This window comes from Schistocerca serialis, chromosome 3 (genome assembly GCF_023864345.2).
Source record: "Schistocerca serialis cubense isolate TAMUIC-IGC-003099 chromosome 3, iqSchSeri2.2, whole genome shotgun sequence".
Taxonomy (NCBI): Eukaryota; Metazoa; Arthropoda; class Insecta; order Orthoptera; family Acrididae; genus Schistocerca; species Schistocerca serialis.
The window spans coordinates 793,590,273-793,607,152 of record NC_064640.1 but is presented as its reverse complement, the minus strand read 5'-3'; the positions used below and the strand labels follow the sequence as shown (position 1 = coordinate 793,607,152).

The following is a 16,880-nucleotide window of genomic DNA, read 5'->3' as shown; positions in this document are numbered from 1 at the left end:
CGTCTCCTCAGCCATTGGCATCCTTTTTCTCCCCTCTCCAGCACCTCACCCCTGTTCCCCTCTTGGCAGGTCCCCGGACTCGCACACGCTCAGTGGACATTCGCGCGCCGGAGATCACCGCCATCAGTGTTTCGTGTGTGCCGTCATGTTTAGTGTTCAGTGTTTCACCGTCACACTCCATCGTTCACCAGTGCCCTCGTCTTCTTCAGTGTTTGTGCGTCGTATCAGCAGTTTGCAGTGTGGATTATCGTCGAGTGTGAACGGCTTCGTGTTTGTCTTTATGTGTCTACTGTTTTATTGCCCACCGTTCTGTAACTTATGTGTCTTTTCAGTGTTTCTTCTCTTTGTGTATCCTCTGGCTGAAGAGCGGCGCTGTATGCCGCTGCCAGCCTACCTGATTATTCAGGTGTTCAAATCACAATAAAGTAAAAAAAAAAAAAAATTAGTATATTAGTGAAGCCCACAAACGGTATACATGTCACAACTTTAAAATTGACAAGAATGGCCCTTATCAAGAAAGAATTACGAACACTGGTACACGATCCTGTTAATACACATTCACAGGCAAAACAAAATTTTAGAGCACGAGCACGGCACGAGCGCCACCTGCCCTGTTTTCAGAGCAACTACGCTCGCTGATTACACTCAGTCGGTTGTGAGCTCTGCAAGATCCATGAGCTGTTTTATATTAACGTGACAAACTCTAATTCTAGGGCTATATTTTATTTTTGACACACGGATCTATGCCGACAATTGTAAAAACGCAATGGTACGTTAGTTCTTACTAATGTAAAATTGTAAGTACCAGTCGTCGTTATCATACTTCTGTAATGCAAAAGTTAATTTGTCTTAAAATTTATTCTTGGCTTATAAGTTTATACTTTTCTAATGTAAGCTATGATGTTCATTGTCCTTAGGTTACCTTCTGAAGAAGACAAATTTATATTTGTCGAAACTTAGGTAAAGAATTTCTTTATCCATTGCAACTGGTCGGCTGTTTATAATTTTATTACGTGAAACCGTTGCTGTTGTGCAGTTATGTAAAAAAAACCTTGTAAATGTGATGGAATATTGCGTTTGACATGCATTTCCACTGAGCCAGTTCCACTATAACACTGTAATCTGTGTTGAGTAGACCAACGCTCACGACGGACGTTTTTCTCCCGGCGGGAGGTTGAGTACTCGAACATTGGTATAGTCAATTTCAGCATCTCCGAGTGACACCATACTAACGGAATTATCGCGATGTTTGAACGGTATTTGAGTACCCTATCGCGACAGTAATCTTTCAGCGTGATGGGGATACATATATTTCACATAAAACGCGTATTCGTCAGCGTCAAAATAAGCAGTGTGGACCTGATCTGAGTTCTCATTAATTGTACGGACAAGCCAATCGTGGATTTCTACAGACCCAGGCCGCACGTGTCGCGTTGTTTTATCGAAATTAAAGCTCACAGTACCTTTTTGTGGAATACACTTGGAAACCACGGCAGCCACAGTGAAGCGGCCGACGCCGCTGCAAGTAGACGAACACAGACAGTAAGACGGAGCGGAGGCACTACGACTCTCTCGGCAGGCAGATCAACACTAACAAGGAAAACTTCACACAAGCCACGCTGCGGCAAGTGAAATAAGGAAAACCTTCTCGCTCGGCGCTCGAAGCGGAAACTACAACCACAACGCGACGTCTGATCAGCTCCGCACGAAATTACACTTGTTAAGTATGGACCGTTCACTATTTTTATTTTGTTTATTTTTTATAGTTCAGTACAGCTTCTTCCTGTTTTCATGCTGATCTGTATTCAGTTTGTGACAAACTATCCACTCTGCCATCTTACAACCAAATCTGAGAGGGTGCGATGGGGAGTTTCCCTTTTGAGAAGGAAATATCACCAACTCGACTTCAGAAAAAGTAGACTTCCAAGATATCAGTCCTATCAATAGATGCAGTTCGAAAATTTGGGCCATAATTCTGACAGTACGGAGTTACGATGTTCTGAATTTACAGCATTTAAATTCCGCGCGCACCGCTTGTTTGTCATTCGCTCCGACTCGCTGCAGCCGCCTAATGCCCCAGAACTAATATGGAAACATTTCCTGGTGTCAATAAACTACCTTGATGAAACTTGGCCGGTATGTAGAGGGCGCAAAATAATGCAATGTATATTTTTTGTGCCCAATTTCACTTTTAAGGGGTAAAACACACCCCGAAAAAGAATTTGGCATATCAGGTTCGGAGGGAATATCTTCGAGACGATGATATATAAAAATGTTTCTCACATGAAAGTTGATATGTGGTTAACGTTCTTGAAAACTGTATAACCGTATTTTGTAATAATGTGACATTTTACAAAATACCGTACCACAATAAATAAAATATGAAAAATGAATAATTTGTTGCAACATAAATTAAAGAAGCTTTCAAACTACATACATCCATTTGTAATAAGTCTGGTTTCTGAAATACTTTATTTGAAAAATAAGCTGTACACAATGCGTTGTCAGCGTATTTTCAACGTACCTAACTAAAATATCTGAAGATTCATTATTAGTCTAGTTATTTAGTTTACTTATATTTGTTTTATGTTTCAATTTGATATCTTATGTTTTACATTCATTTTTTAAAATTTCAGTTTATCGTTCCACAAAATAATAAGCAACTCATTATTATGACACCAAATCATTATAGTGATGATAATCTGTAAATAAATGCTTAAAACATAACATTTTCTTACACCACCAGGATCTCGAACTGTTGCTGGCGATCCTCTAAATATCCCAATCTGTATCAGTCATATTTCAGTACACTGGTAAGCCTTAGCGAAAAGAATTGATAAGGTACTAATGACTGCAGCTTAATTATATTGCTTTTAAAGAGGAGACTGACATCAAAATCATTCAATAGAACTAGACCTGAAAATCTTCTCACGAAGCTCTTCCAACACCGAAAGCCGTATACAGCTCACAACTGTACCTGCTCGTCGAGCCCTTGAGAACAATAAAGTAAATAAGTTCCTCGTCCTCCTGTACGATGCTCTGTACGGTTCTTTCACACTGACACTCTTAAGAATGTAACAATTATACAGATTTTCCTCATCACTGTGAAAAGGAGCATCTTTCAAATATCTTTTGACATAATCAGACGTCTGTTTACCAGATTTCGTCACTGTCACAAGTGCATTTGGGGCTTCAATAAGTGATTAATGAATTCTCGGTCTAAACTCACCACAAGTTTCTTTCAAAATTATGAGAAGGCAGGTGGTCAGTGTTGAAAAAGCTATTGTGACCATCTTACCCAAAGACAAGGAACTTCTTCATCTGGTGGTCGCAAAAGACTCGACGGCACAGGCTTGGTGCGTATACGTATACTGTGAGATTTTCTGACTTTTTTTCTGAGGAATGATTTTCATGTCAACCTCGACTTGAGAAACAATATACTTAAGCTGAAGTCAATGGTACATAATTATTTCTTTTCGACACGGCTTACCATTGTACCGAAATATATCTGATAGAAACCAGAATATTTAGAGGATCATCCATGACAATTTGAAGTCCTGCTGGATTATGTTTTATATTGTGTTCTGTGTCGTGTATATTATGTGAAAAAATTTTGTTCTTTTTATGTGCACATTATGTTTTAAGCATTTATTTGCAGATTATCGTTATTGTAATGATTTTATATCATAATAATGTGTTACTTATTATTTTCAATTAACAAAATACATGTATGTGAAACGGCAAATTAAAAAAACGAATGTAAAACATAAAATAACAATTTAAAATTTGAAACAAAGGTAAGTAAAACAAATAACTAGATTAATAATGAATGTTAAGATGTTTCAATTAGGTATGTTGAAAATACTCTGTCTGCACATTGTGTACAGCTCTATTTTCAAAAATAGTATTTACAAAACCAGCTTTATTACACGTTGGCGTATGTAACTTGAAAGCTTCTTTAATTTATGATGTAACAAATGTTTACATTTTTAAAAATTAATTAATAATGGTTGGGTATTTTGCAGAATTTCACATTATTACAAAATTCGATAACACAGTTTTCAAGAACGTTAATTACATATCAACTGTTATGTGAGAAACAGTTTTTATGTGTCATCGTTTGGAAGATATTCCCTCCAAACCTAAGATGCCAAATTACGTTTCAGTGTGTGTTCTACCACTTAAAAGTGAAATTTGGTATGTAAAAAGCAATACATATTGCACTATTTTGCCGCCCCGTTTACTGATACTTAGGAATGTTTCCTTAAGTACTGTACAGTGGAGTGCCAACCATAGCCCTCCCATATGCTGGATGGTAAAGGCGCGGGAAGAGGAGACGCGAGGTGGACACATCTGCCAATGTGTTATGAAGTTTTGTTTGATATAACATGTTATTCTACTCGAAAAATAGGTAAGTAATCTGAGCTCGATACATAATATGTCAACCTCACGAACATATACGTTCTATATCATTTGACAGTATTCTCTTATTGGTATTCTGCAGCTATATACGTAGGGGTCTGACAAAAATATGGATCCACCAAATACATAACATATTATCATGCCTACGAAAACTGTTGGCCCTAAAATAGCTTTCTGTCGTCTCGGAATGGATGAATACAGATGTAATTTTCAAGGGAATATTATACCATACTTCCTGAAAAATAGTGGTACGTTCAAGTAACGAAGATAAAGGTGGATAGCGACGACACATCCTTCTCTCCAAAGTAGACCACAATGGCTCAATAATACTGAGATCTAGTGACTGGTGGCCAGGGGAGACGCAGCGATTCATCCACGTGCTCACAAAACCAGCCCTGGACGATGCGAACTGTGTAAAAGGGGACCCTGTCATCTTGGAACACAGAATCATCATTTGGGAACAAATATTGTACCACGAGATGGACTTCACATAATCATAAGCAGTAATGCGGCATTGCAGAGTACCCACGGTCATTTGCATAACTGGTGAGTGGTTTTGGAATTCCATCTCGCCCTGCAGTTCTCTGCTTATGGAGTTCCCTTCGTGTTTTGGCGCTAATAAGGCTCTCAAGTGCGACATTCAGTTCCGTAGCGAGTTTTGCCTCTGCTGTCCCCTTCATTTCCCCTCACAATCCTCTTCAGTGACGTCCGTCACGATCACTCAACACACATTTTCGTCCGTGTTGTGACTAAGTGGGTGATGTTTTCCCGCTTGCCATGTATACGATATAAATTTGTAGTGTGGTGCCTCTTGAAACACAAAACACTTCGGCTATATTGGTTGCGGAAGCACTCATCATGCGAGCACCAACAACTTGCTTTTATTTTCTTAAGTAATGAGGTCGAGTTGGTGATGTTTCCTTGAGAATTGTCGTGGGACACACATAGGAGTGCAGATTTTAATAAAATTATATCGCCGTATTTTACAATCCTCTTACTGACCCCACTGCTCGGTACTTCGCTCTCCAACATTAACCGGGTGCAGTGGGACGGAGCGAGTCACAAAGACATGGTCTGTGTACAAATTTAAGCTGGATTTTACTGTCAGAATTATGGTTCAATTTTTCGTGCCTGATTGATTGCTGGTGCTGATATCTTGCAAGTGTGCTTTTATTTTCTTAAGTAATGAGGTGGAGTTGGTGATGTTTCCTTGAGAGTTGTAGTGTGACACACATAGGAGTGCAGATTTTAATAAAATTATATCGCCTAAATACAACTTTCAATCGATCTGAAGTACGATATTTTGATAAGCTGATAAGTAAATAGTTTTAAGTAAAGGTGATTTAGTTTTTGTAGAAACATTTAATTAGGATGACAATACAAAATAGTGCCAGCCTAGAAGTACGCCGTTTTCTTTCTGGGACCGAGACTTGAAACAGGTACCGGTAAGATCATTCACCCTCATTTTTGTCAGTTTGCTGGACCGGTTAATATGTAACGTTTCCTTTCGTGTAGGAAGTGCTAACTCTACAGAGCAAGAAACTACTCGTTTTGCCACTTTTTCCTTTATTAAGAAAACTGCAGTAAAACACCAACAGTAATACACTCTTCAAAACAAAAATAAAAATAAGGATCCCTTCTGTGGATCAAGCAAATAACAAGTAATTCTTATAATCAGAGTTCCCTTCGACTCTACAGCAGCTGTTAGCAGCTGGTAGATAGCCTAATACGACGGAAGGGACGTATCACAATCGTTGCGGAAGAGAGGATGGTCGAGGTGGCACACCACTGGACCTACCGATCTTCTCCACACTCGGCGAGTCGAGAACTGCCCGCTGAACGGCCGGGCGCCAGCTTACGTAGCCCTGGGCGGAAGGATATTTCCGGGACTATTTGCACACACATGATCGCCAGGAGATAGTTCGTTGATCGTCGCGCTCCCTTCCTCTTCTGCTGGTTGAGGCCCTCTGATGGACGTTGGTCGCACCTACGTGTTTGTTGTCTACTGTGGTACTTGCTTGTAAACACTCTTGCATCGGTCAGACTTCGCAGCGGAGTCGGCAACCCGCATCGCTGGTCTGTCTGCGGTGTTGCCGGTGTAGTAGGCGTCTGTGGTGACTGCAGCAGCAAGTGTCCACCAAACTGGATCTAGAACTAGTTCCTAAGTTGGCGAAAGCCTTTTACTGAGAGCTGACGCATTCAGAGGAATAACATGAGCGTCTATCTGATCAAAGATATCCGAACACCTGCAGGTAAAGAGGAATTGACCACTAGATGTCATGACAGTGGACCCGCCTGTTTAAAAGGAGACATGAAGTATCCGGTTAGGCCTGTAGGCCTAATGACAGACAGGAGTTGTCAAGCATTGCGGTGGGTTGTAAAAATCGCATAAAATCAGCAGAAGGAGTCTCTCTTGAGTTCCAAAGTGTTACCAACATTTCAGCTAGCACAGCGAATCAGCACAGAGAACAAATGAATAGTGTACAATGGTCGAGCATCAGCAATTAACCCACCAATTTCTGTAGTCAGTGTTAAGCGACACTGGGGTTGATGTAAACAGCAATGCCACTGGAAAAGGGTAACTGTAAGTGTACAGTTTGGAGTGATGAATTATGTTATACTCTGTGGCAATCCTATGGAAGGGTTTGGATTTGGTGAATGCCTGAGAGTGTTACCTGCGATCTTGTGTACTGCCAGCAGTGAAGTACGGAGGAGATGGTGTTAGCGTATGGGGTACTTCTTGCTGTTAAGGAGTGGCCGCCTTATTGTGCTTAAAAAAACGCTAAATGAGGGAGGATATTAATATGTTTTATCGAAATGTGTACTGACTGTATCAACATGACACTGCACCTTGTCATAAAGAAAAATCCATGAGGAAATGCTGTGTATACAATACATTTCCGAAATGGACTGGAAAACGTTGAAAACGAGTTAGAACGTTGACTTCTTTCGAGACTCAAGCATCCAACGTCAAACTTATCGTTCCGGTTCTTGAGAAAGAATGAGCTGCCATTCCTCCACAGAAACTGAAACTTCATTGAATGTGTACCCAACAGAGCTCAAGCCGTCATAAAGTTGAAGTGTGGACACATGCCATTTTAACGCTTGGTAGCAGGTATTCGGATACTTCTATTCAGATTGCGTAGACCCTAAAGTGTAAATTACCTCCGTGATTTACGCCTTCGAACGATGTACCGCCGGCCCACCGTCCGTAGTTACACGTCGAGATGTGATCGCTACAGGTTAGGTAACTTGTCATCATGTTACCATGTTCCATAATCACTCACTTCAATCCTATGCTCGTTACGCACTTCTAAATATCAGAAAGTCTTAATTCCATATCTCCTTAAAATACTGATTTGTTAAGCAATACTAGTGCACCTTTTTCAGCTGATTTCAGTCCTAAATGTTTCTTTTCTTCAGTAACATTTCAGCTAACGAGTAAAATTTGTGCCCTTTCCAAATTCGTGGCTGAGGTATGGGCTTTCCTGTTCACCTACTTCTCAATGATTAATCGTTATTAATCCGTGTACCAAAACTAAACTCCGACTGAACTGGCCGGCCACCGTGTCATCCTCAGCCGAAGCCATCACTGTATGCGAGTGTGGAGGGGCATGGGGTCGGCTTAGCGCTCTCCCGGTCGTTATCATCTTAAATCAGTGTACCAGATGACTACTTAATTCACACTTGCAAGGAGTATCGAATACAATGCTACTGAAGCTAGAAATCTCTTTCCTTGGGCTACATTTGTCAGAGGATCCGATGGGCAGCCTAGGTGTGACGATACAGTGACAATAACTGACCGCTTGTAAGGACAAATCAGTATTTACGGGCCTCCTAGAGGCTCTATGTACGGTCGGTTCATCACTTTTATACATAACAAGAACTCTCTGGAATTGAAGTTGGTCATTTCCGCATTCCAAAGCGAATTTGAAGTAGGTTGGACGGAGTTCAGGTAATTCATATAGTTATCGAGTTCCAAAAAACATGTATGTCTTCAAATACCTAAAAAAATGGGCTAACACTGAAGACGAAATCAGAGTGATGTTCTGATTTTGATACGGGAGCAAATTTTCTTTCTTGCTCCACTCGCAAACAGGACGAGAAAAAAACGACTATCTATATGCCTTCGTATGAGGTCTAATTTCTTGTATCTTATCTTCGTGGTCCTTACACGAAATATACATTTGCGGCAGTAGAATATTTCTGCAGCTGACTTCAAATACCGGTTCTCGAAATGTTCTCAATAGTGTTCCTCGAAAAGAACATCGCCTTCTTTCCAGGGATTACAATTTGAGTTCCCGAAGCATTTCCGTAACACTTACGTGTTGTTCGAACCTACCGGTAACGAATATAGCAGCCCACCTCTGTACTGCTTCAATGTCTTTCTTTAATCCGACCTGGTGTGGGTCCCAGACACTCGAGTAGTGGCCACGAATGTGTCGTATTAGTGTACTGTACGCGCTTTCCTTTACATATGAACCACGTTTTCCTAAAATTTTGCCAATAAACAAAAGTCGACCATTTGTCTTCCCCACTACAATCCTCATATGCTCGTTCAGTTTCATATCGCATTGCAACGTTACGCCTAGATGTTTAATCAACATGACTGTGTCAAGCAGCACATAACTAATGCTGTATTCGAACATTAACAGATTTTTTTGTACTCATCTGCATTAACTAATACATAAATTTTGTCTGACTCATGTATCCTTCTAATCACACAGCGATGACGTCTACCCGTACACCACAGCATCATCTACATCTATCTACATCTACATGGATACTCTGCAAAATACTTTTGGCAGAGGGTTTATCGAACCACCTTCACAATTCTCTATTATTCCAATCTCGTACAGCGCGATGAAAGAACGAACACCTATATCATTCCGTAAAAGCTCTGATTTCCCTCTGTTCGCCAGCAAACAGCCGCAGATCGCTGCCCATCATATCCGACAGATCATTTATGTGTATAGAAAGTAATAGCCGTCCTATCACACCTCCCTGGGGGGCACTCCTGAACGATAGCCTTATCTCCGATTAACACTTGTCGTCGAGGATAACCTACTGGATCCTGTTACTTAAAAAGTCTTTGAGCTACTGACATATCTGGGAACCCAGTCTGTATACTCCGACTTTCGTTAACAGTCTGCAGTAGGGCATGATGCCAAATGCTTTTTGGAAATCTGGGAATATGGAATCTCCCAGTCACCCTTCATCCATAGTTCGCAGAATATCACGTGAGGTAAGGACAAGCTGAGTTTCGCATGAACGATGTTTTCTGAAACCCTGCTGATTCGTGGACAGAACTTTTCCGTCTCAAGCAAATTTATTATATTCACACTAAGGTAATGTTAAAGAATTCTGCATCAAACCGATGTTGGGAATATTTTACTGTAGTTTTGCTGGCCCGTTCTTTCACCCTTCTTATGCACAAGTTCAGCTTCGCTTTTTTCAGATTCTATCCGGAATTGACGACTTATTTGTTTTCAGTTCTTTCAGTTGTTTCTCTACGCCGGGGATGCCTGTTACTATGTTCTCCATAGGGGTCTGTGCGATAGCCAAATGACGATAGGTTTGTGCGATTCTCCTATGAGAACGATTTCTTAAATGCGAAATATAAAATTTTGACTTCCCTTTTGCTATCCTCTACCGCCACACGTGAGTGGTCAACAAGTGACTGGATAGAAGCCTTAGACTGGTTTAGCGATTTAACATAGAACCAGAATTTTTTCGGGTTCTCTGCAAGATCTTTTACTAGGGTATGACGGTAGTAGTTGCTGTATGCTTTGCGCACAGATCTTTGTAGAGAAGCACAGTTTCTTTTAACTTTTGCCTGTCGTTATTTGTGCGTTTCCTTTTGAACCGAGAGTTCAACAGCCCTTGAGTCCTCAGCATTTTCCGAATTTCGTTGTCACATACTTCTCCAGAACACGATTTACAAGCTGTTAAAACTCGCCCATAATTCTTCGCTGTCCATCATACTGGAACTAAATGATGTCAATTCGTTCTCTAAGTGGGACGCTAAAAACTGCCTATCTGCTCTTTCTAGCACAATTAATCTGCTAGGCTTCTTAATCGATTTACTCGTATTGAATTCAGTAATGATAGTCACTATGATGAGATCACAGTCACTAATACCTGTCTCCATAGTTACACCGTTGATAGGGTCAGGCCTGTCTGTAGCTACAAGGAGTAAAATATTTACATTTCTTGTGGGCTGCAGATCTAACTGCTAAAAATAGTTTCCGGAAAACGTGTTCAAAAGTACTTCGCAAGACTATATGTGTGTAACCAAAAAAATGTTCAAATGTGTGTGAAATCTTATGCGACTTAACTGCTAAGGCCATCAGTCCCTAAGCTTACACATTACTTAACCTAAATTATCCTAAGGACAAACACACACACACCCGTGTCCGTGGGAGGACTCGAACCTCCGCCGGGACCAGCCGCACATTCCATGACTGCAACGCCTTAGACCGCTGTGTGTAACCCCTGCAATGTATCCATGAGCGTTCCAATGTATACTCGGTAGGTTAAAATTACTTCCAATTAATATTGCGTGATCTACTTACCGTAAACTTTCCTTGAATGTCTGTAAAACTGTCACAGCGCAATCGGATACCCGGTACAAATACCGAAAAATTCACTTGATTTCATCGATACCTGTGGTACGACACCAGATAACTTAACCGTTACACTCAAATTCGACCTCAGTGGAGACAAAATTTTGTCAACTGCAATGAACACTCACGCTCCTATGACGTTTAATCCGTCTTTCGGGAGTACGTTCCATGACCTTCTAAATATCTCAGAGTTTTCTAATTCGGGTTTCAGCCAGCTCTCAGACTAGAGAATAATTGGAATGCGAGAGATTTCCTGGAGGGCAGTAAACTGGGGAACTTTGTTACGAATAGTTCGTCAGTTTACTGATAAAAGTATGACAGCCGAAGTGAGTTTACTCTGAACGCCGTCTTATTTCACCATCTGCATATCGTCTGCAGAGCGTATGTCAGGGTACCTCAGTCTACCGACTAGCCTATAAAAAACCCAATGGGCGGTTCACATGCACCGTGCTACCGAGTAACTGCTTCCTCTGTGTAGTGCACCCCTGACCTATGAAGGGGAGACCTACAAGTCGCCACGCAACGGCGCAGGCCCAGAAATCTTCAGCCGAGACCGTCACAGAGTCGGCGAAGTCTTTAGCTGAGACCCTCCACTCGATTCCAGACCAGTTCAGCAGCCTTCATCACTTCAGTATGAGCCTATGATGCCCTTAGAACACATGCGACAGGCGTCGTTGGTGCTGACGTGAGTTGCAGACGACTGCACCCTGCACGTTCGATAGCCACAGGCAAAGCTTCCTCCACATCTCGGATGAGGCCCCGTGGCAGATGCACCGGGTGCACTTTGGCTTTCCTTCCAGCCTTGAATGGTATTTCCCTAAGGGGCTCCATAACGCGTCTAACATTGGAGCTCCCGATAACTACCGGACTCCTGCCCCTGTGAGCCTGCTCAGACCCTGCTGGAGGAGCGGCACCCTGCCCACTCTCAGGGCGAATAGGTAAGGCAAAACCGCCATTATCCACATTGAGCTTTCGCCTCGAGCGACGAGAACGAGTCCCCATCTGAGACTCACCCTGTGCTGAGGGCATATCCACTGCCTAAAGTACACTGGAAGGTGCCTCGGCAGCAGAGCCCGTGGGCAAAACTAGTGACACCTAGGGTGTCCCATGCGACGCGCCAGATTCTTCACAACTACTACACACCCAGGCAGTAGCCTGAAGTCTGCTGACCGTAGCCAAAAGAGCATTCAGCTGTTCGCGAACTGCGACCAGCTCCTCCTGCGTTCCAACACAGCATGCACACATCCTACCCATCGTAACTGGGCTAACCGAGAAGTAAACTGTAAAAGCACAGATAGAAACCTAAATATGCAACTCGCTACCCTCCCGACGTGTCACCAATGGATGTTGATGCCTTAATGAGCTATGTAGCTAACTGTTCAGAAGTAATTACAACTGTACTACAGACTACCTGAATATAGATATTACACCTCTTAAACAGAAAAACTTGCACGAAATTTAAGATTTATACTACCAAGAAAACGCAAAAAAGCTAAATACGTAACTTGCCGCTCTGTAGGTGTTTGCCAGGCGATAGTTGGAGCCTTACTAACGTCTACCGGGCTGAAACGAACGTTCCCTGGCTTTTCAAAAGACACAAATGAATAACTACAACGCTACATTTAAAAAAACAACGCGAAATTAAACCTCTTAAGCAGAAAAACAACCACGAAATTTAAGAAATATACTACTAAGAAAACACAGAGAAAGCTAACTTGTCGCTCTCCAGGTGTGTACCAGATGACAGTTGCAATTTGAAAAAATATACAGACTTTAAGCAATTTAATCATGAGCTTGTCAAGTTTTTTAAGCTATGAGATGGAGGAAGTGTGACATGGGCACTGCTGTGGAAAGCTACACCACTTGAGAACTGATCGGAATGTCTATGTCCTAAAGTTACTATTCTGGTGATGCTCGTTACGTGATGCCTACACTTTTCGACGTAAGGGAAGGCCAGAGGAAAGTATAATGTATTTGACACAGTACCTTCCTAGTGAATACGAACTTTCGAAGACTGTGTTCGTTACATAGACTGATATGCCAAATAATGATAGCGGAGCGACTTCATGATGTCAAAGATATTCTCGCCTAGTACACTGCAGACTTTTGGCGTATTGTCAGCGCTGGAGAATGACAGTGGTATTCCCCTTATCGACTGCATGGAGAGTGAATGTTTCACGTTCCATCTAGATGTACGCTGCTATGAACATTTCTTACGCTGAAACTGCGTGCTGACCTGGATTTTGGAACCAGGTCCATGCATTTAGCGATGAAATTCTGGGCAAGGGTCTAGCTCTCTTCTGGTACACCGTTTTAATCTTTCAGCAACTGTTCAATTTATGGTTTCTCGAAGTCTGATATTAGGAAAAAATCTTCCTCCTGAGGAGTCTCAACGCAGTGATCACCTTGAAGTTTTTTGTGGTTAAGCACCACATCAGAAGACTTGCTGCCCACCGAGTCAGACGACACGCCGGTTATGAAGGGGAAACGTTAAGCGGCTATACGTTGCGAACATGCTTGTCTATGCCTCGTGGGGTAGACTGATTACGTTACCTCGACTCCTGACGGAAAAACATCTTCACAGCAATAATTTGTTTCTACAAATAATCGATGCGAGCACTTAGTTGCCCTGTCATTATTCCCACTGTGACGCTACTGGGTGAAGATATGATCCATGCTCTTTGGAATAGCTGACACACGAAAGCATTATCCAGATGGGCGTAATCAGTGCTATTGAACACTTAGCAGATACTTTCTCACAAGAAACGGTAAGCGTATTCCTTGAAATGTCGTGTGGCTAGGGCCTCCCGTCGGGTAGACCGGTCGCCTGGTCCAAGTCTTTTTAGGTGACGCCACTGCGGCGACGTGCGTGTCGATGGGGATGAGATGATGATGATGATGAATACAACACAACACCCAGTCCCTGAGCGGAGAAAATCTCCGACCCAGCGAGGAATCGAACCCGGGCTATCGAAACGGGCTATTCCTTGAACGGCTGTGATGTTTTCACACAGTGTAAACACATTGGTCAATACATACATGTTAAATATATGACGAATGTATTTACTGTATCTCCTATTAATGTGAAAACGTTATTTTTAAGGAGAGATCAATGTCACATTTTGAAAAGGTACATAATAATCTGTGTGATCATATCCCACTATGTTAACCGTGTATAGTATTTCCTTTCCTTAAACATTTAAAGTAGAGAGTAAGGGAAAATATTACTCTTAATGGTAAAGTTACATGGTAACAAGACGAACCTAAGCTTCAGAAGCCAATGGAGAAATATGAATTACTATTAGGAATCACTGAAAGACGTGAATGTGGAGCAGATCACGGAGTTTGATTGTAAAGCCAGAAAAGTCATAAGAATGAAACGTTCATAAAAAAGAATGCTGTTAGTACTGCATAGAAACTAATAAATTCAACCGGAATCACTCGTAAATCACGGTGAATATCAGAAGAGACTATTGAGAAACATGAGTTTGTTTCTGTGTGCAAAAGAAACTGAAAGTAGGTAAACTTCAGAATAAGTTCAAAAATCGAAAAATTCATATGAAAGTACAACAAAATTGACTGAAATTAGAAACACCGTAAGAGTGACTGTTCCGGAATTTATTATACAAAGATTGTAACACTTCAGTCTTTCAGTTACTCAGTTATAAAACATGCGTAAATCAATGTTTACATCTAAACGACGGTTTTAGATAACTAGCTCCTTCTTTTCGACTGAGAGTCACTAATTTCTACACTTATGATGAAGAAAAAGTTTCACTAAAAAAATTCAATCTTATTTTCATTTTAAGCCTTTTGAATTTTAATAATGGGCTGTTGACTTATTGAGAGTTACATTACCTGAGCTTCCACCAATTAAGTGTACAGGACCAGATCCAGCAATGTCGACCACTCCAAGATTGTACAAGAAACCGTGCTCGCCCCATATCCATCCCGCCGGAATACAGTATACCACTGTATTCAAGAATGAAAATACGCAGTATGACTTAAACTTGCACCTGAAAATACAAACACAGTATGATGCACGCTAAATTTGGACAAAATTATAGTATTAAAAGTAACTTCAACTTAAATTTAACTCTCTTCTGCAAATGCGCTTCGCTTCTGACGAGCTTTACCGCAGTTACTCAGAAAAAAAGCTTAACATACGAAAAATTAATCTTTCCCCAGGAGGAAAGAATAGTCACAATTTATTGAGAATGATTGAACTAAGAAACAGAGTAATGCAAACAGGAGGGTTATACGGAAATAACGTGTTATTGCAATTTAACACGAAGACTGGCACACAAAATGAGAAAATCAAAGATCGTTTATTGTACGTGGCAGTTATCATTCTCAACCGTTTTCAACATGATCACCTCAAATTACCCATTGTTAACATAATTTTTGTATCGTAGAACTAGTGTTTGTATGCTCTCGTGGAAGAAATTTGGCATTTGGTGCGTTTCTAAAGTCGTACTGTCATACTGACAACTCTATTCTCTCGAATTCAGTAACCCATCAGCCACTTCTTATGAAAGGTCACATAGCTCTTCTTTATGAATGTTCTCAACTGTTGAGTTTAAATGTAGCACCTACTTACGAACACTTCAGAGAGTAATATTGTTTAGCCTGCCATAAAACATTACAATGTTTCGTGTAGTTAAAAACCTAATCATGTGCAGCTGTTTATGAAGTCTTTTTACCCTCTTAAACATAGGTCACAATTCGCATGCAGTTCATGACTTTATAAAAATGGTGTATGTTGCTAGGCTGAAAAACCCAGTGTGACTAGATATCCAAAATCAAATTACGGGACGCAAATCAGAAGTTGAAATGTATCGACATTTTGCGGAAACATTTGTTAACAATAAACCCACGCAGTGGATTTGTGTTAAAATATTTGGTTTATGCTAAAACTACACAGATCATCGTACTTTCTTGTTAAAAGTCGCACTTGAAAAAAAAAAAGAAAAAAAAAAAAAAGAAAATCGAAGTACCTTGCATTACTAATCGAATGAGTATTTTAATCTTTTATTGTTGTCGTATGCAGACACAATATATCACTTTAAAGTAACGAGGCCTTTAACTAGAGTAGATAATGAGTATTACTTACTTACCTTACTTATTTCTCACTCTCAGTAACTGTCCTCGAAGTTCCTCCCTGAGTAGTTAATTTTTTTTTTTTTTACTTTGGCAGAAGAATGTAATACAGGAGTTTGATACTTCCAAATAGAATTTTATAAAAATCAACAAATGACAAATCCTAAAAATGAGTTTTAGTTATAATTATTTCCTGAATATTTTCCACACTGAACCTACTCCTTTTATCAGTCCATAAACCATATCGCGCTACTCTACTCCGCATTTACTAGGCCCTGATCTCATTTCTGCTGGACTACGGTTGTTAGATATATGACACATGGGCACTTGCAGCTCTGGGGTTTGTACATCATCGTGGTATAAGATTGGCTACTATCACCCTCTGTAACAGTCCTGTAGACTATCTCGCCGGCCAATGTGGCAGAGCGGTTCTAGGCGCTTTAGTCTGGAACCGCGCGACCGGTACGGTCGCAGGTTCGAATCCTGCCTCGGGCATGGATGTGTATGATGTCATTAGGTTAGTTAGGTTTAAGTAGTTCTAAGTTCTAGGGGACTGATAACCTCCGATGTTAAGTCCCATAGTGCTCAGAGCTATTTCAATTTTTGTAGACATCTCCACGCCGAAACCGGGATCTTACCTTTTCATCTGCGACGGTATCAACTCTGTCTCACTTACGCAACCACTATACGACGATTTCCTAATCATCCGATATACCAACTTCCTTTCTCATA

At 41.0% G+C, this 16,880-nt stretch overlaps 1 protein-coding gene across 1 annotated transcript in view; it reads right to left on the bottom strand.

Annotated features, from left to right (window-relative positions):
- LOC126471231 (putative ammonium transporter 3) overlaps positions 1-16,880 on the bottom strand; it is a 274,322-nt gene that overhangs the window by 223,012 nt on the left and 34,430 nt on the right. The window contains exon 3 of the mRNA XM_050099355.1: positions 14,907-15,064. Coding sequence (XP_049955312.1) covers positions 14,907-15,064 — 158 coding nt within the window. The remainder of the gene's footprint in view (positions 1-14,906; positions 15,065-16,880) is intronic.